Genomic DNA, 15,607 nt, shown 5'->3' with positions numbered 1-15,607 from the left:
TTTAATAAAATATCAGTAAAATTATAAAATCTTTATAATTGTATAATTTATATTTTATTTTAAAAAATGTTTTACATATAACATTCGTTTTCAAAAACATTAGGTCCATTGTAAAAAGGGTTTATAAATTTTCACTATTTCTGTTATTCATCTGATCTCTTCTTTCCCAACCCGCCTTAACATTGAACTGGTTTGTGTTATTATGTTTTCTTCCCCTGAATGAGTTGTTCCTACTATGCCAATTCCTAATGGTCATTTTCCCAAATGTCGCTATGTCTATTTCTCTTTGTTTCATGTGTTCTTGTTTAAGATCACTCTATAAATTCATATTATTTACTAGTATATTATATATTTTACCTTTGAAAGTTTCTTCTCGTGTGATAAATTGTCGTAAAATGATTTCTTATCATAAAACACTTTATACTCTGTTTTAGAATTTTGTTTTTCCTTGTTATCTGATAAATCTTGTGTATGATTTTCATCATTTAAGTTGTGTGCTGGTTTTAATGGTTTATTAATTGGAAATGATGATGGATCTAGTCCTTCTAGTGTATCAAATTGAAATGTTTCCAAGTCCTTTTCCAAATCATTTGACATATCCGTCAAGTCATTCACAAAAGACTGAAAGCCTTCGTTATTTTTGTATGGAGGTTCAGAATGCATTGCGATACCAACTTCTCTTAAAAATGGCTGTTTTTCTTTTTTAGGTTCAAATCTTGGTTTTGATCCTTGAACAAGGAACTCGTCTTCTTTATATGTTTTAAAAATCGCTGGATCTTCAAATTTGGTATCATCATTTGATATTTGTGTTTCATTTACAAGTATATCAGTTACATCTTCGCCTATATAATATTAAAAAATTTTAACCTAATTTACCTCTGAAAACAACAAAATCGTGCACCTTCGTAGATGGTGGTACTTCATTTCCCGTTGACCTTCCTTCTGTTCCCATAGAACGAACATCTTTTAAAACTATGGTTGAGTCATCAGTGTTTAAGCTATGCAGAGACCCTACATAATTTATTTATTGATTGGATGATTGTTACCAACCTTCATATCTGATCCCTACTTTTGAAATTAGTGAAATTTTAGTTCCAATAAAAGGCTCGATGGACATTTTAATGATAAATTTTATTATTTTAAAATATTTTTGAGAATATACCAACTATGGTAACTTAACAGTTTATGATTGATAAATGTCAAAAATGTACTTTTAAAACGAAAACTCTTGCCGGAAAACCGATTTAAATTTGAAATAAATGTATTTTACCCAATTTAGAAAGATATAATTTGTAACAAAATGACCATTTTCGACTCGGATTCCCCACAGCATTTAGATTACGTTTACCATCAGAATATCGACAAATGCTATACACATATCAAAATTGGTTTATTCTTTCCCATCAAAATTATATTACGAGCTGACATATATGTCACTTTTCACTTCCAATAGAGAAGTTTTCGTTCACTCATTATTTTCTATTCTTATTTATAAAACTTTAAAATTTACAATATCCAGAGTATTTGACCTCAATAACATATTTAACTACTAACTTTATCATTATTATACACACATTTTCCTCTTCCTGCTCCCCTAGACTCAAATCCAAATCAATAGTATATCCTTATTATTGCTCTTTTAAATTCTTCTTCTACAACTGATCCATTTCCCATCCTGACCCTATCGCTTGATTCGAAACATAACTTTGCATTATATTATCTCGTCCTAATAAATTCTGTTTATATTTAATAATTACACATTATTTGTTCAACCCCTACATATATCTATATTGTGACTTATTTTTAAGTCATTTTCGTTTTACTTAAATATCAAATGAAATAAAACTTCTTTTTTTATGAAAAAATTTTAATATAGTAGTTATGAATTTTGGAGATGATACACGATCCCATCTTAACGATGATGACTTATCTGACGATGACAGTGAACTAGATAAACTACATAAAAAGCCATTTGAAGATGTAAAATTCGATTTTGAAGTATTTAATATTTAATTTTCATGATATGTACAGTCTAATAGAGGATTAAATAAGGACCTCCATCTTCTACCGAATTTACAACGTAAAGAAGGTTTAGAATATATTTACATAATTTATTTACTATAAAATTATTTATGAATTATTTATAATTATTAGATAAAGAGACTCCCGTGTGTAAACCTGATGGAACGCTTATTGGTCAGGACAATCCATTCTTTCAAGAAGAAAGATATGCCAAAAAGTATCTTCAAACCTCAAACATATTTAACATAGTTTTTATTTATTTTTAGGAATTTGCCTCCAAATGTAAAGTATGACGTTATTGGACCATTAGGAAGCGAACCGAATCCAGATATTGATACATATCCACTACACACTTCAAAAAAGAACTCATCAGATTTTCCAAATTTTGATTTCAATAAGCCCAATTTTGGTCCAGGGAATCCTGGAAGCTTTGGCCGCTTTTTCTGATTTTTTATACAATAATTTTAACTTCACATTTTAATACAACACATTCACTTATTATTTTAAATTCAATGTTGCATTTTATTTATTTTATCACAAAAATATATTACTTTAATTTATGCAAATATTAAGTAAATGTTTTTTCTATATACTATTTAACCTATGTAAGTTTGTTCTGACTTTTAGTGAAAAATCATACAAACCCAGTGGATTACTGAACGTTTACAAGCCTTATGGAGTATCTTCTACATATGTATGTAACAAAATAAAGAATATAATAAATGAGAATTTTCCAAAAAATAAGGGGTGTGTTATGATTTTACCATGTCATTGTTTAGTTTTAAGATTCCAGTGGGTCACGGAGGAACTCTAGATAGATATACTGAAGGTTTGAACCTAATTTACAATTTTTCTTTAGGAGTTCTTGCAGTTGGAATCGGAGATGGGACTAAAATCCTTGAAAGCTATCTTAAAGGTAACTGAAAATTTAATTCCACAAACCTATTAAATTATAGGAGATAAGGAGTATATATGTACTGGAACTTTTGGATTTGAAACTGACACGAATGACATCCTTGTTAGTTCAACGTTAATAATGCTCTAACAGGGGAAAATTATACACACATCGAATTGGGAATACATAACAGACGAAATGCTTGAAAAGGCCATAAGGAGCCTTAAAGGGTTCCAGGTTCAAGAATCGCCTACTTATTCAGGTTTCTTTATTATTTAATAAAATTCATGAAGCCAAGAAGCACAAAGGGATTCCCATGTACGAATATGCCCTCAATAATATCCAAGTTCCCTCTAAATCATCTCTCGTCCATATAAAAGACATTTATCGCATTAAAAATGAAGAGGTGAGTTTATTAAACGTACATGTATTCAAAGCTACCGAACTTCTCTTTATTTGTTCACTGTTCTGGAGGAACTTACATCAGAAGCGTTGTCAGAGATATTGGTAGAAGGCTAAACTCTAGAGCAACAATGGCTTCTCTGGTAATAAAATATTGTAAAATATTATCACAGATTCGAACTAAAAAACTTAATTTTCATATCAAGGACTCTTTAAAACTGGAGGATTTAACTTATGAGACAATTTTAAATAACATAAAAACCCCAAGAGATATGAATATGGTATTTAAATGATCATATTAATTATTTTACAAATGATGTTTTAACTTTAATATCACAGCTTAAGAGACATGTGGGTTAGTTTTCTTTTATTTATAGAGAGATAAGTGGCAACCCTTTCCACGTTCTTCCTGTTGAAGTTAGTTGATAATAGAAGAACTTTATTATTAAAAGTGTACTTGAAACCTGTATCTAGCGAATCAGATGAACAAATAACCATCTTAAAGTTTTTGGCCTCACCCAAACCAAAATCGTTATCTTCTTCTTTAACTGTATTATATCCACCAGTATCTTGTAATAGACCCTCATTGTTATTTGTAGTCTTGTCACCTGGATTTTTGTTTTCAAAGAGCAACTCGTAGATCTCCTTATCACAATTGGAAAGAGTCAGAGGTCTATTCAAGTTCTCTAATTTCGAAAGATTGAAATTGCTCGTCAGTTTATCCACACAAAGAACCTCCTGGTTTAGAACAGCACAAACTGGCATGTACTCAAACACGTCATTTATTTTATGAAAGAGCTCCTTGGAACACTGGAGTAACAAAGTCTCGTCGTTGAGCAACTTGAGTGAATCATAATTAGTGGATAATTTCCTGTATATCTCGTCGTAAAACCCTGCATTATTTGTATAATCTCGTTCATCTTTGCTCGATCTCAAAAAATACACATGGAAAGGAAACAGCACCTTCAAAGCAAACAGCAAAAGCACAAATTCTAAACAGAATGAACTAGAATCAGAGACAAAACCACCAAAGAAGAGATACGAACAGTTAAATTGAAAACAGTTATTGTTTTTAAAATTTAAGGTCCCGGTTTTAACAAGTTCATCAACACACCTTTTATTAGTCATTGGCCATCCATATGCATTAAAGAGGTCGAGAAGACATGAAAGGTCACCATTTAGTGATGAATAGACTTGGAATTCTCCATTTAAATTAAGCAAAGAGTTTTCCTTTTTAAGAATATAACAAGCTGAGTCACAAAGATTCACAATATCACTGTATGTGCACCACTTCATAGTACTATGGTCGGTTGACTCATCAAATGAGTGGGCCATAAAGTTTGTCAAAACCAGTTTGGCAACTGTATCATCAACCAGCAGGCCTTTAAAAACTAAAATTTTCGATTTATATTTATTAGAAATGAGATCAGTGAGGGTCTGGAGTGTCAAGTTCACTAGAGGCTTGTTAGAATCAGATAAATTAGATGGTGATTCACTAGGTAGTACATCAAAAGTCTTCTTAGCTTCTTCATTAGTTTCGGTATATGGATCTCCAAATGTCATCAATTTCATCAGTTCCTGTTGGTTCTCTTCATTATCAACAAGTTTATCTGAATTTTCAAACTCAAGTTTATGGTCTAAGTTATCAAAATTGTATGTCAAATTGTCGTCATCAGCTTTAAAATTTTCATTTAGTTCAGCCTCCTTTTCATTCTGAATTAAATCCTCAACGCTTTCTAGTGAAACGAAAAAGTCACTCATCTCCTTATATTGTTCCTGAAGTTGAGTGTCATCTTCGAACACATCATCAAATGATTCAACACCCTCAAGATTCACAAGTTGCTTGGGTTCCAATCCTTCGAGACTGGCCTTTTCAGGATGATGAAGCTTCTCCAAAAGTTGCTCTAATTTGTCATTTCTATCATTTGAATCTGGTATTTTAAAGCTCAATGCATCATCGAAGACTTCTTGTTTGGGGGGCGATTTTTCATAAAGTTCGTCTTTTGTTTTAACATTTTGAGTTTGGAAAATATCTTCAGACTCGAATTTATCTATTTTGGGTGGTGTTTGTTCATTATTTGGAGTTTTACTAAAAAAATCCTCTTTATTTTCATCGTCGTAGGCTTTATCTCCATATAATTTAGAAAGTTCCTCGAGTCTACTCGTGTTGGATTTTGGCGGAGAAAATGGAGATTTGTAAAAATTACTATCAAAACTTGAACCATAATCCTTACTCGGTGATTTATTATGTGTAAACTCAGAATATGCTCTTGGGGTATGACTCCATAATGACGTTTTGGTTGTAGATGAGAATGTCAGATTTTGATTACTATATGAATAGTAGTTGTTACTCATTTCTTGAAAATTAAGTTGCGTTATCCGATGGGAAAGTTTATCTGGTGAAGTATTTCTAACCGACCTTGTGGTATCAAACATGGTATTGCTTGATAATTCGGGACTGTTAAAAGCTGAATTTTTACTAAATTTAAGCAAGGCATTTGTAACAAAATCTTTAAATAAATTTGCCGTGTCGTGTTTTGATCTGAAGAGTGAGTTTGTATTTTTTAATAGTCCATTCTCAACACAGTAATAAAATGAATCATAACTCAACTTTCCGTTGAACATTTCCAACAGCCTCTCTGAAAATTTATTTTTCTCTTCTGAATTATAAACATTTCCTGAGCCTTGGGATAAATGATCAAACATCAAGTCTAGAGAATCTTTATCCAAATATCCACGTCTATCTGGGTCGTATGCTCTGAAAATATGCTGTAACCTCAACTTTCCTGACGAAGAATTCAAATTATTATCACATTCAGGGGAACATGATAACATTCCTGAAACAAATTCGTTAAGTGTTAACATCAAGTTATTTTTCCTATCCATGGCTTGGAACATGAATTTTGATGCCGATTCGTCTGGAAAAACGTTGTGGGTTTTCAGAATTGACATATATTCATGATATGTCATATACTTAAAGATTGTTGAGGAGCCGTAGTGGTTGAACAATACTGTAAGAAATGCTCTCTTCATCCTAACGTCGTTTAGTGATTTGTCCATTAATTCAAAATATTTCTTTTTGAAACTGGTAAATTCAGACAAAATTTCATCATCCATCTTTAAATCATCGTCAGAACCTTTGGATAAAACATATGTTAGAACTGAATTATTGTGTTCAGACCCTTTGGATTTATCGAATAGTAGTCCAAATTCTTCATATATACTGTCAAAAACACTAGAATCTTCATCCAAATTTACTTTTTTATCCTTAAAATAACTAAACTCTCCTCTAGAAGGTGATGAATTATCGCCTGCAAGATTATCAAGGAGCGCTGATTGAGACATCCATCTAGTAAAAGATGTTGGAGATTTTGATAAATCAGAGTAATCTGAGTGTTCTTTTAGCGGCGTTTCATCAAATGGGTTAAATTTATCGTTATTATTACCAGTATTTTTATACTTTTGATTTAGATTATCTTGCTGAGTGTGTAGAGGTACAAGTTTTGCAGAAAATTCTGCCGAATCAAAAGTCTTTAATTTATAGTTATCCATTCCAATGGTTAAATCTTCATTTAATGTGTAATATTAATTTCTGAGGTTATTAAATTTATTTGAAGAAAAAGTTAAAAAAATAATGTTCAAAATAACAATAAAGATGTGTATTTAAATGAAGTTTGGATCAAATTTATTTATGTGCAAATTTGTTCAATCATGAATAAAATCCCATTTCAGATATCAGTAATAAAATTTTTAGTTGGTGTGTGGCTTATACCACTAAGTAATCATAATGAATTGGACCATTTTGTTTTTTGTTTGTACTTCATGTTTAAAAACATTTTTATTAATTAAATACCTTTATTAATACTTATTTATGGATTTATTTTCAAATTATTACTCAGCTAATGTCAACTTATGAATTAAATATTCTATTCACGTATAAATTGTTCATTTTATTAAAATTCACTTAAAGATTTCGCTTAAGCGTTCTTATTTAAATACTAATCAGGAATCTTACATTTAATCAATTATAAATACTTTTAAAATATACTACAAATCACCAATCTACAAACGGATCCTCATCTCCAGTTACTGCTTTAGGGAATCCTTCAGATCCACGGTATTCCGTGGCAGTATCAACCTTTTCTTTTTCCTAAAACAGCATTTTTATATCAAAGACGTACGGGAATGTATGGCGGTCTCAAATCCTTCTCAAGTAGTGCATTGAAATCCATGGCCGCAAACCATTTACACTTTTTAATATCTTCTATGCCCTTGTGCAAGTTACCGAACCTTTTGGATGGATCGGTAACTAGAAGCCTCGAGGTCAAATACTTTGCGTCCCTACACATTATTAAAATGATAAAACATACTCGTCATAAAAACTTGGGAATTTTAGTTTACATTTAAGAATTTTATCGTACAAATTATAGGGGGTTTCATCATAAAATGGAGGATAACCAACTAACATTTCATAAATAAGTATTCCTAGAGTCCAAAAATCTACAGCTTTTCCGTATCCAAGGTGCAAGATGATCTCAGGCGACATGTACTCTGGAGTTCCACAAAGGGTGTGCGTCCTAAACTCAACAACCTTTGCGAATCCGAAGTCTGCCAGCTTTAAATACCCATCGCTGCAAAGTAGCAGGTTCTCTGGCTTCAAGTCACGGTATATTATATTATTATCGTGGAGATACTCGAACATGGCCGTCACCTGGGCTGCATAGAACATGGCATCGTAGGATTTTAGCCTATCGTTCTTCCTCAAGTACGCGAAGAAATCTCCACCGGACACATACTCCATTACAAGGTATAAGTAATAGTCATCCTTATAGGAACCCAGGAGGTTAACTATGAAGGGATGGCTTACAGAACCGAGGAGTTTGTTTTCGGAGATAATGTGGTCGACTTGCTTTTGGGCGATCAAAGGGTACTTCTCAAGCCTTTTTACTGCACACAGCTCAGTTGTTGAATCTTCTTGCTCCTGCAGTGCTAAAAAGACCTTTCCGAATCCTCCTACATAATTATTAAATCACCAATGTCAAACCTTCTCCCAAAAGCTTCAGGAATTTGATGGATCTGGGCTCAAAAACCTCTTTAGGAATAGGTTCTGTTTTTACCACGGAATATTTGGGGGTTCTTGTGAATAAATGTTTGAAAGATCTAAGTAAACTTCCGACACATCCGATATTTTCTTCTTCTACAGATGTTCATGAGTTTAAACTTAAGAATGTGGATTACCTGTCATTATATGAATTTAAAAAATATTTTATATATTATGAACTTTAACTGAGATTGAAATTTAAAATTACACTGAGATTTGGATAGTTATTGAATTAAATATCAAATCTGTATTAAAAACGGGAAAGATGTATACAGAATTTGCGAAAAATAGAAAAACATTATAGATAACATTATAAATTAACTTTTATTACTGAATTAAACAAATTTTAAAAAAGTAGTAAATAAAATTAATTCATGGCCATAAACTGCACATGGGAATCTTAAATGTCAAATTTTAATAAAGTTTGCAATCAAATTAAAATTTAAGATGAACGAATGATCAATTAAAAAAATATCAAAAAATACATAAATTTAGTATTTAATTAGCTAGTGAGATTTGTAAGGCGTGAGTATGAGATACTCTAAATCCATTCAAACCCTCTAATGCGATCTCTGCCTGAGAGGCCATAGAATAATCGACAAAGGCTACGAATCGGCCTTCTATAAATCTACAGCCCCTGAAGCCCGGATATTGTTTGAATAGCAACTCCAGCGATTCCTTGCTCATATCATGAGGGATATTTTGGACGAATAACGCGTGAGATTCATCTGTTAAGCTAGATCTTAGATCTTCTGGTAGATCTGAGACATGTTTAAGCTTTGCTCGATTAGCTTTTGACATCTTATAGTAGTCAGATGGCTTGAGTGTTTTGTAAGATCTGTTTTTTGCGTATTCGATCTTCAATACTTTATTTAAAACTTTCCTTCCATTAAGTCCCTTTAGAGCTGCAGTTGCACTTGATATTTCACTAAAACATTATTTGATCCTTAGAAAATTACCTGAATACCACAAAGGCTTGGCCTCTTAATGTTTTCGTTCTTCTAGCTACGATATCCACTATGATTCCATAAGGAACGAATAATTCGTATAGAAGCTTCTTTAGTACTTCTACATGTATTTGATCGTTGAGGTTGTATACATATAAAGTTTGGCAGGGGAGAATATCCACAGTGTTGTAATTTGTAGCCATTTTAATATTATTTTATGATCCAACTTTGAAAAATATTACAATTAAAATACAAGTTAATATAACATATTTTATTTAAACGCTATTGTCCAGAAGGCAAAAAAAATACAAGATAATGATACATAAATCGACAGTCTGTCGCCGACTACAGAAAATTTCCCTAAAATTCCAGGAAACCCAGATCTCTTAGAATTAAAAAATCCGGGGAAGAAAGGTTTCAAGTAACTCGATGTACAAATAGTAAGCAACAATACCATACACAGTGATGGCAGCTTTAACAATGCGGTCATTGAAAGAACTGTGAAGAAATAATTACAAATCAAATCACATCATACATATTCTTATTGTATTTTATTGTTGTATAATATAAAAATAAAAAATAATATGATGTTACATAAGTGTTATAACACTGTTTATTCAATATAATGGGGAAATATATTACTATCACATTAGATTAATTAATTTGATTAGATTCCATTTTGTAAATTTATAATTATCATCTTAAGAGATAATTCTAGTCAATATATTGTTTTTATTTAAATTATGAATTTGTTTATTTTATTATTTGACACCTGTGTTCTAATTTAGCATATTTTCATAATAAACTATTCTTTTTAATTGTTTCTTCTATTGGTTTATTTTAATGAAATTTTGTTCTTTTGTTCTTTTATAATTTGTTTTTTATTGTAAAATGAAAGAATCTAATTTTCCTGATTGTCATAAATATGACATCACTTCTAAGCTCTCTCCATACTTGGAGCCTAAGATGGTATTGTATGTTTTAGACTGGTTGAGTTCAAAGAATATATATTCAGCAGATGATTTGAGCTCTATTAGAGAGGAACTAAACAAAAAATTGCAGTCCCGTAAACTATCAGATGAAGAGTTCTCTAAATTGGAAACCGATTCTTTATCTAAAATAGAACAGTTTAAAGTCGTTTTGTCCATGTATAAAAAGGAACAACTCCATAGAATCAGTTCAACTTTCGAAAAAACTACTGTTCCATCATTGATACAATGGGCCAACTCATCACAGTTAAATGTTAGCACCGACTTCCCACACGACGTCGACGAATTGATTTTAAAGTTAGCAAAAGCATATTTTGACAGAGAAGATTACGAGAACTGCAAGTCACTACTAATTTACTACGTCAACTCAGTGTCAAAATACACAGTAGAAGGTAAACTTTATAAACAATATTTTCTTCAGGCTCTTCAACCAGGAATAAAATGAAGTGTTATTGGGGAATCATAAGCTGTAATATGCTAAGCGTACTTCTCCCATCAAGCCACGAAGAATTGCAAGAAATGTCCTCAATGGTAATCGTGCAACAGGACTCAGACAATGATAAGGATACCACACTTATCGACCAGAGAACTCCTAGATCAGGCGTTTATTGCGTTCTTAAGTTTGCTGAACTTCTGAACTCAGAAGAGATGAGTCGAGACAAAAAGGACCTAATTTTGAAGAGATGCTGGCTGTTGCACTGGTCACTGTTTTACATTTTCAAGTACCACCTGGCCCTGTTCCACCTAAGCAACAAGAGCACAAAGTCGTTTGAATGGCCACAGCTCCAGGAATACTTCCTAGATGAGAGGAATCTGGCAGTCGTTAACCTGTTAACGCCTCACTTGCTGAGGTACTACGCAGTGTACGCAATTCTGAACAGGAATAGGAAGGATCACTTCAAGACAATAAGCAACGTAAGTTATTCAAATCTAAAGTATTTCAGGTAATTGCAAACACCAAACATAAATATAATGATACGTTCACATCGCTCCTGGGTGCACTCTTCGTTGACTTCAATTTTGAGGCTGCCCAAAAACACATTGTTGAAATCAAAGAGGTACCACAATGTTACACACACTAATAATTAGGCCTGCTACGTTGACGTGCTCCTAAACCCGCTCAAGGACGCAATTGAGGAAAGCTCCAGGCACATTATATTTGAAACCTACTGTAGGATACACAAGTCAATAAACCTAGAGTTAGTTTGAAATTTTGATAAATACCCTTAGTATAATTGCACAAAACGTTAACATGACATCATTGGACGCTGAAAGGTGGATTGTAAACATAATTAGACACTCTCACGTCGGTAAGTGTTAAATTCATTAATATGAACTTTAGAGGCGAAAATTGATAGCGAAAAAAACTGTGTAGAAATCTCGACAGTACCCCCTAACCTGTACCAGCAAGTCATTGAGAAGACTCAAAATTTAACCCTGAGGTCAAATATGATCCTACAGAACTTTTCACAAATGACTGGGAGCGCTGACAACACACTCCAAAATATGAGGACCTCAGATTTGGGGGACAGGAATCTCCAGAGAAGACCGTTTGTTTATAACCAGCAAAAAAAGAATCAGCATAAATTTAACCAAGGAAAGGATTTTCAACGTACTGACCAGGAATCATTATGGTGAATAATTTTCTAATAATTGGGAGTTCAATTTCTAAATATCAATTGATTAATCTAACTAAATGTACATATGTTCGGTAAATACTAACCTAAGAAGTGAAAAATATATTGATAAATTAAGTTGTACTCAAAGGGGTGAAATAAAATAAAATATTTAATGTGGACGACCGGGGCATCGATCCCCGTACCTCTCGCATGCCAAGCGAGCGCTCTACCATTTGAGCTAGCCGCCCTCACTTAAAAAGCGTAATTTATGATTTAAGTGGATTAAAAAATTGGAAAATAAAAATTGAATGGCGTATTTAATTATTATTTTATACAGGATATTAAAAAAGAATGTGAAAAAATGGAAAGTGGTGTAATCAGAACGTACGACTATTTTTGTTGAATAAAAACTAAAAGATAAATACCAACGCAGTAGAAGATAGAATTTTTATTATAATTAAAGAAAAAGCATGGATGTGTGCCTAAAAACGGTGTTTTATTCGAAAACAAGGGGACATCGTGAAGATCTGGAATCCCAACATCTATAAATTATTAAATATTACCCATTTTGGGACCATAAACACAGTTTTCCTTTATAAATACATTTAATAATGTTTAATCTTAGATATATACACTCCAGATACATATTTTTTCTATGTAAAGTATTTTGTGTAAGAGGAATCACGAATCTCCATATCTTCTTAATTTTAATGTTTATAACCACTTTATCCTATAGATATATTATCTTTAAAATATTTATAATTTACTGTTGCCACCATTTTAAAATTTAAAGGAACTTGTACACCTGAGCTGCAATTTATGTACTTATGGTATCAAAATTTTCCATCACTTTTATGTCCTCAGAATTCCCGAATATTCCTTTTGAAAACCTTCCTTTTTTGTAACATGTGACTAAATTTTCACATCTTAATAACTTGTACAATTTTGTTCGTTTTTTACACATTGCGCTTATAAGAATGGCCTCCGAAACGACGGAAGAGAGCGTTTCTGCAATCAACAAACAACTAGAATCCATAAATGATCCCAAAATCAAATCATACTTTTCTGAACTAGAAACCCTAGGAGATATCACAAAATCTAATTTTGGAAAAACTATTGATAGAGTCAATGTAGGACTATCAAAAGTTGGGGCTAGGCCGGTGAGTGGAATTAGAGGATTGTATTTTAACAAGGGGATGTGGAAGGTGAAATACTATGACAATGACTACGAAATCGTTACTTGCCTCTTCAGATATGACGACACCGACAAGCTCATCAAGAGCTATCACATCGCACGTTCGTTCTTGAACAAAGTTATCGAGTACAACCGACACATTAATGAGGACGACGGCACTATTTTGGAAGAATTGAACAATGACCAATTAATCGAGCTGGATAAGAGGAAAAGCAAGGTTACTTACGAGGTTACATCTCGACCTTATTTGTCAGACCTATGTGATAAAAACGACCCTCTGATAATCGAAAACTTAAGTTTGAAGAGGACTCGAAACACTCAACCGGGCGCTTATCTCACCAGGCCATACTACAGAGACAGTCAGGTCAAAAGGAGGAAAAAAGAAACGCCGACTTCCATAAACAACATCGCCATCCCCGTCATCACAACAGCCAGAAACGTAGGAACTAGGATAAAAAATAGAAAATTGTCCAAATTCGAGGCCAAAATCTTGAAATACAGCAATTACAGCACCATTGAAATGATTCATGACATGATTGATAAGAATTGTGAATCCAAATTGTGTGATCACGGAAAATTTTATTCCATAAAGCAGAAAAATTGCGAATTCAGATCGATTGATCAATCAGGTATTTAGACAATTTAAACGTAGATCAAGTTAATTATTTAATAAAATGTTGTTAAACATTTATTAGATGTGTATTTATTTTAAGCTAATTCATTTGTAGAAAAATCTTCTGAAAATATGGTAGGCCAAGCCACAGTAAAGCATGTAAGTTTACAAAGTCGTTCAAAACACATTTAGGAAATTAATGATTCAAAGGGGGGGAACAATTGTGAAACCCAAAAACCAAAAAATCGGAAAACTAAGCGTTCAAATGACGATTATATGTTGATTATTAAGTCTTATAACTACGACAATTGCTTCAAAAAGGAGTTGAACCAGTAGTGTTAACAATAGCAAAATGCAGTAATTCAAGGATGAGTAGATAAAGTGTATTATAACATATCGAAATGTAGTATAAGTGTTTGTTAAACAATTCCTGGATTAAATATTAACAATGTAGTTTTGTAAAGTAAATTGTATATATTGTGATAAAGTAGGATATGTAAATTAACAAGTAAAACAGATTGTTGTTTTCAAATGTAAAATATTAATCTCATACTACAATTTTATTCATTATTTATATTTATTATGTTCCTTCTCTAAACACCACAAGTACCTTGATTTGTTCATAATAATGTTTTTATGTGTTTCAATTTTTTATTATTTTAAAAATGATTTTTAAATAAAACATGGCGTCCAGAGTTTTAGATATTCTTTCACTTTATAATCGCAACCAAGAGGCTACTTTATATATAGGTTAGATTCCGTACTAAATTTGACCATTATCTACGATAATTATCTATATATTTAGTAGATATAATTACTTAAAAATTTTAAAACATATTTTGGACAGGTAATCTCGATTTACAAGCCGATGAGGAACTTCTTTGGGAATTTTTTATGCAAGCAGGAAGAGTTAAGAGTATTAACGTTCCAAGAGATAAAGTTACCGGCCAACACCAAGGTTTTTTTAAAATTTTAAAATCTTTTTATAGGTTTTGGATTCGTAGAATATGAAACTGAAGTCGACGCTGACTATGCCCTAAAGATCCTCAATTTTGTTAAATTATACCACAAACCGTTAAAACTGAACAAAGCTTCAAAAGATAAGGAAATAAGAGAGGTATTTTTCCTCAAATCAATTATTGTTAGGTTGGAGCTAAACTCTTTGTTGGTAACTTGGACGACGAGGTTGATGAAAGACTACTCCATGATACCTTCTCAGCATTTGGGCGAGTTTTGTCAGCCAAGGTAATTAGTGTGTATATAATTCTTCTTAGATGGTGAGGTCTGAAACCTCGGGCAAGACCTACGCCATAGTTTCATTTGACGATTTTGAGGCTAGTGATGCTGCTCTTCGTACTATGAACGGCCAGTTTCTGTGTAACAAGCCAATACACGTATCATACGCATATAAAGAGGACACTAAAGGTAGTTAAATTTAAAAATTACGTTATTTAGGTGAACGTCACGGGGGTGCTGCCGAGAGACTGATTGCTTCAAAGAGGCCAAAGGATTACAGTAAGCACATGGCAGCTGCCCAGGCCCAGATGCCAATAGCAAATACATTCGTCCCTCCTCAAATGCCCATGTACCCCGTCATGAGTATGTTTAATATTAGTTTATTAATTAATTATAGATCCGCCCCCAGTAATGATGCCTGGACTACCGCAGAACATGGTTAACCCTCCACTGCTACCCCAACCTAATATGGGAGCTCTTCCCGTTGGAATGCCACCACTGCCTATGCAGAATACAGTTCCAGTCATTCCTCAAACAATGCCTCAACCTCCAATGTTTAATATGAACTAATATTTTTAACAAATTATA

The 15,607-nt window shown here is 32.5% G+C and overlaps 9 protein-coding genes and 1 non-coding gene across 10 annotated transcripts; 5 read left to right on the top strand and 5 right to left on the bottom strand.

Annotated features, from left to right (window-relative positions):
• Nucleotides 1-85: 85 nt before the first annotated feature.
• Lsm14b (Scd6-like Sm domain protein) lies at nucleotides 86-1,717 on the bottom strand. Its single transcript, XM_759855.2, has 4 exons — nucleotides 1,051-1,717; nucleotides 877-1,011; nucleotides 358-842; nucleotides 86-316 (listed from the first exon to the last, which is right to left on the bottom strand). Exons 1-4 carry the CDS (start codon nucleotides 1,115-1,117, stop codon nucleotides 122-124), a joined length of 882 nt encoding a protein of 293 aa, XP_764948.1. The 5' UTR covers nucleotides 1,118-1,717; the 3' UTR covers nucleotides 86-121.
• A 45-nt stretch (nucleotides 1,718-1,762) lies between these two features.
• TpMuguga_02g00965 (uncharacterized protein) lies at nucleotides 1,763-2,535 on the top strand. Its single transcript, XM_061305505.1, has 4 exons — nucleotides 1,763-1,998; nucleotides 2,032-2,089; nucleotides 2,155-2,239; nucleotides 2,289-2,535. The coding sequence occupies exons 1-4, from the start codon at nucleotides 1,882-1,884 to the stop codon at nucleotides 2,467-2,469; spliced, it is 441 nt and encodes a 146-aa protein (XP_061161351.1). The 5' UTR covers nucleotides 1,763-1,881; the 3' UTR covers nucleotides 2,470-2,535.
• Trub1 (tRNA pseudouridine(55) synthase) lies at nucleotides 2,512-3,612 on the top strand (the record flags this gene model as incomplete). The annotated part of the gene is made up of 8 exons (XM_061305381.1): nucleotides 2,512-2,769; nucleotides 2,802-2,851; nucleotides 2,882-2,938; nucleotides 2,979-3,040; nucleotides 3,071-3,179; nucleotides 3,211-3,323; nucleotides 3,355-3,462; nucleotides 3,493-3,612. The coding sequence occupies exons 1-8, from the start codon at nucleotides 2,582-2,584 to the stop codon at nucleotides 3,610-3,612; spliced, it is 807 nt and encodes a 268-aa protein (XP_061161350.1). The 5' UTR covers nucleotides 2,512-2,581.
• On the bottom strand, nucleotides 3,602-7,051 carry TpMuguga_02g00379 (uncharacterized protein). The gene has a single exon (XM_759852.2). The coding sequence runs from the start codon at nucleotides 6,869-6,871 to the stop codon at nucleotides 3,653-3,655; it is 3,219 nt and encodes a 1,072-aa protein (XP_764945.1). The 5' UTR covers nucleotides 6,872-7,051; the 3' UTR covers nucleotides 3,602-3,652.
• Nucleotides 7,052-7,261: 210 nt separating this feature from the next.
• On the bottom strand, nucleotides 7,262-8,654 carry Prkaca (cAMP-dependent protein kinase catalytic subunit). The gene is made up of 5 exons (XM_759851.2): nucleotides 8,558-8,654; nucleotides 8,364-8,516; nucleotides 7,690-8,332; nucleotides 7,501-7,660; nucleotides 7,262-7,469 (listed from the first exon to the last, which is right to left on the bottom strand). The coding sequence occupies exons 1-5, from the start codon at nucleotides 8,562-8,564 to the stop codon at nucleotides 7,374-7,376; spliced, it is 1,059 nt and encodes a 352-aa protein (XP_764944.1). The 5' UTR covers nucleotides 8,565-8,654; the 3' UTR covers nucleotides 7,262-7,373.
• Nucleotides 8,655-8,918: 264 nt separating this feature from the next.
• Nucleotides 8,919-9,976, bottom strand: TpMuguga_02g00377 (RNA recognition motif family protein; the record flags this gene model as incomplete). The annotated part of the gene is made up of 2 exons (XM_759850.2): nucleotides 9,380-9,976; nucleotides 8,919-9,348 (listed from the first exon to the last, which is right to left on the bottom strand). Exons 1-2 carry the CDS (start codon nucleotides 9,568-9,570, stop codon nucleotides 8,919-8,921), a joined length of 621 nt encoding a protein of 206 aa, XP_764943.1. The 5' UTR covers nucleotides 9,571-9,976.
• A 3-nt stretch (nucleotides 9,977-9,979) lies between these two features.
• TpMuguga_02g00376 (PCI domain protein) lies at nucleotides 9,980-12,214 on the top strand. The gene is made up of 6 exons (XM_759849.2): nucleotides 9,980-10,748; nucleotides 10,778-11,271; nucleotides 11,301-11,414; nucleotides 11,446-11,555; nucleotides 11,587-11,666; nucleotides 11,699-12,214. Exons 1-6 carry the CDS (start codon nucleotides 10,259-10,261, stop codon nucleotides 11,992-11,994), a joined length of 1,584 nt encoding a protein of 527 aa, XP_764942.1. The 5' UTR covers nucleotides 9,980-10,258; the 3' UTR covers nucleotides 11,995-12,214.
• TpMuguga_02g00974 lies at nucleotides 12,151-12,223 on the bottom strand. Its single transcript has one exon. It is a non-coding gene; the product is annotated as a tRNA-Ala (tRNA).
• Nucleotides 12,215-14,343, top strand: TpMuguga_02g00375 (uncharacterized protein). Its single transcript, XM_759848.2, has 3 exons — nucleotides 12,215-13,799; nucleotides 13,899-13,942; nucleotides 13,976-14,343. The coding sequence occupies exons 1-3, from the start codon at nucleotides 12,953-12,955 to the stop codon at nucleotides 14,117-14,119; spliced, it is 1,035 nt and encodes a 344-aa protein (XP_764941.2). The 5' UTR covers nucleotides 12,215-12,952; the 3' UTR covers nucleotides 14,120-14,343.
• Nucleotides 14,344-14,415: 72 nt separating this feature from the next.
• On the top strand, nucleotides 14,416-15,605 carry SF3B4 (RNA recognition motif family protein). The gene is made up of 7 exons (XM_759847.2): nucleotides 14,416-14,533; nucleotides 14,631-14,741; nucleotides 14,773-14,900; nucleotides 14,930-15,028; nucleotides 15,058-15,208; nucleotides 15,239-15,382; nucleotides 15,417-15,605. Exons 1-7 carry the CDS (start codon nucleotides 14,467-14,469, stop codon nucleotides 15,587-15,589), a joined length of 873 nt encoding a protein of 290 aa, XP_764940.1. The 5' UTR covers nucleotides 14,416-14,466; the 3' UTR covers nucleotides 15,590-15,605.
• The last annotated feature ends 2 nt before the right edge of the window (nucleotides 15,606-15,607 follow it).

The sequence above is a fragment of the Theileria parva genome, chromosome 2, assembly GCF_000165365.1.
Source record: "Theileria parva strain Muguga chromosome 2, complete sequence, whole genome shotgun sequence".
Classification (NCBI taxonomy): domain Eukaryota; phylum Apicomplexa; class Aconoidasida; order Piroplasmida; family Theileriidae; genus Theileria; species Theileria parva.
Note: the sequence above shows the minus strand (reverse complement) of the source record. Positions and strands in the feature narration are given on the sequence as shown.

Coding starts and splice junctions, on each gene's coding strand:
- TpMuguga_02g00379 (XM_759852.2), bottom strand. CDS start 6,871: ATGGATAACTATAAATTAAAGACTTTTGATTCGGCAGAATTTTCTGCA.
- SF3B4 (XM_759847.2), top strand. CDS start 14,467: ATGGCGTCCAGAGTTTTAGATATTCTTTCACTTTATAATCGCAACCAA. Junction 15,029..15,057: donor GGCGAGTTTTGTCAGCCAAG/GTAATTAGTGTG, acceptor AATTCTTCTTAG/ATGGTGAGGTCTGAAACCTC. Junction 15,209..15,238: donor ATATAAAGAGGACACTAAAG/GTAGTTAAATTT, acceptor TACGTTATTTAG/GTGAACGTCACGGGGGTGCT.
- Prkaca (XM_759851.2), bottom strand. Junction 8,333..8,363: donor CCTGAAGCTTTTGGGAGAAG/GTTTGACATTGG, acceptor ATAATTATGTAG/GAGGATTCGGAAAGGTCTTT. Junction 7,661..7,689: donor TTCCCAAGTTTTTATGACGA/GTATGTTTTATC, acceptor AATAATGTGTAG/GGACGCAAAGTATTTGACCT.
- Lsm14b (XM_759855.2), bottom strand. CDS start 1,117: ATGTCCATCGAGCCTTTTATTGGAACTAAAATTTCACTAATTTCAAAA. Junction 1,012..1,050: donor AGTAGGGATCAGATATGAAG/GTTGGTAACAAT, acceptor TAAATTATGTAG/GGTCTCTGCATAGCTTAAAC. Junction 317..357: donor ACGAGAAGAAACTTTCAAAG/GTAAAATATATA, acceptor ATGAATTTATAG/AGTGATCTTAAACAAGAACA.
- TpMuguga_02g00376 (XM_759849.2), top strand. CDS start 10,259: ATGAAAGAATCTAATTTTCCTGATTGTCATAAATATGACATCACTTCT. Junction 10,749..10,777: donor GTCAAAATACACAGTAGAAG/GTAAACTTTATA, acceptor TATTTTCTTCAG/GCTCTTCAACCAGGAATAAA. Junction 11,556..11,586: donor CACAAGTCAATAAACCTAGA/GTTAGTTTGAAA, acceptor AAATACCCTTAG/TATAATTGCACAAAACGTTA.
- TpMuguga_02g00965 (XM_061305505.1), top strand. CDS start 1,882: ATGAATTTTGGAGATGATACACGATCCCATCTTAACGATGATGACTTA. Junction 1,999..2,031: donor ATGTAAAATTCGATTTTGAA/GTATTTAATATT, acceptor TGATATGTACAG/TCTAATAGAGGATTAAATAA. Junction 2,240..2,288: donor GAAGAAAGATATGCCAAAAA/GTATCTTCAAAC, acceptor ATTTATTTTTAG/GAATTTGCCTCCAAATGTAA.
- TpMuguga_02g00375 (XM_759848.2), top strand. CDS start 12,953: ATGGCCTCCGAAACGACGGAAGAGAGCGTTTCTGCAATCAACAAACAA. Junction 13,800..13,898: donor CAGATCGATTGATCAATCAG/GTATTTAGACAA, acceptor ATTCATTTGTAG/AAAAATCTTCTGAAAATATG. Junction 13,943..13,975: donor GCCAAGCCACAGTAAAGCAT/GTAAGTTTACAA, acceptor AAACACATTTAG/GAAATTAATGATTCAAAGGG.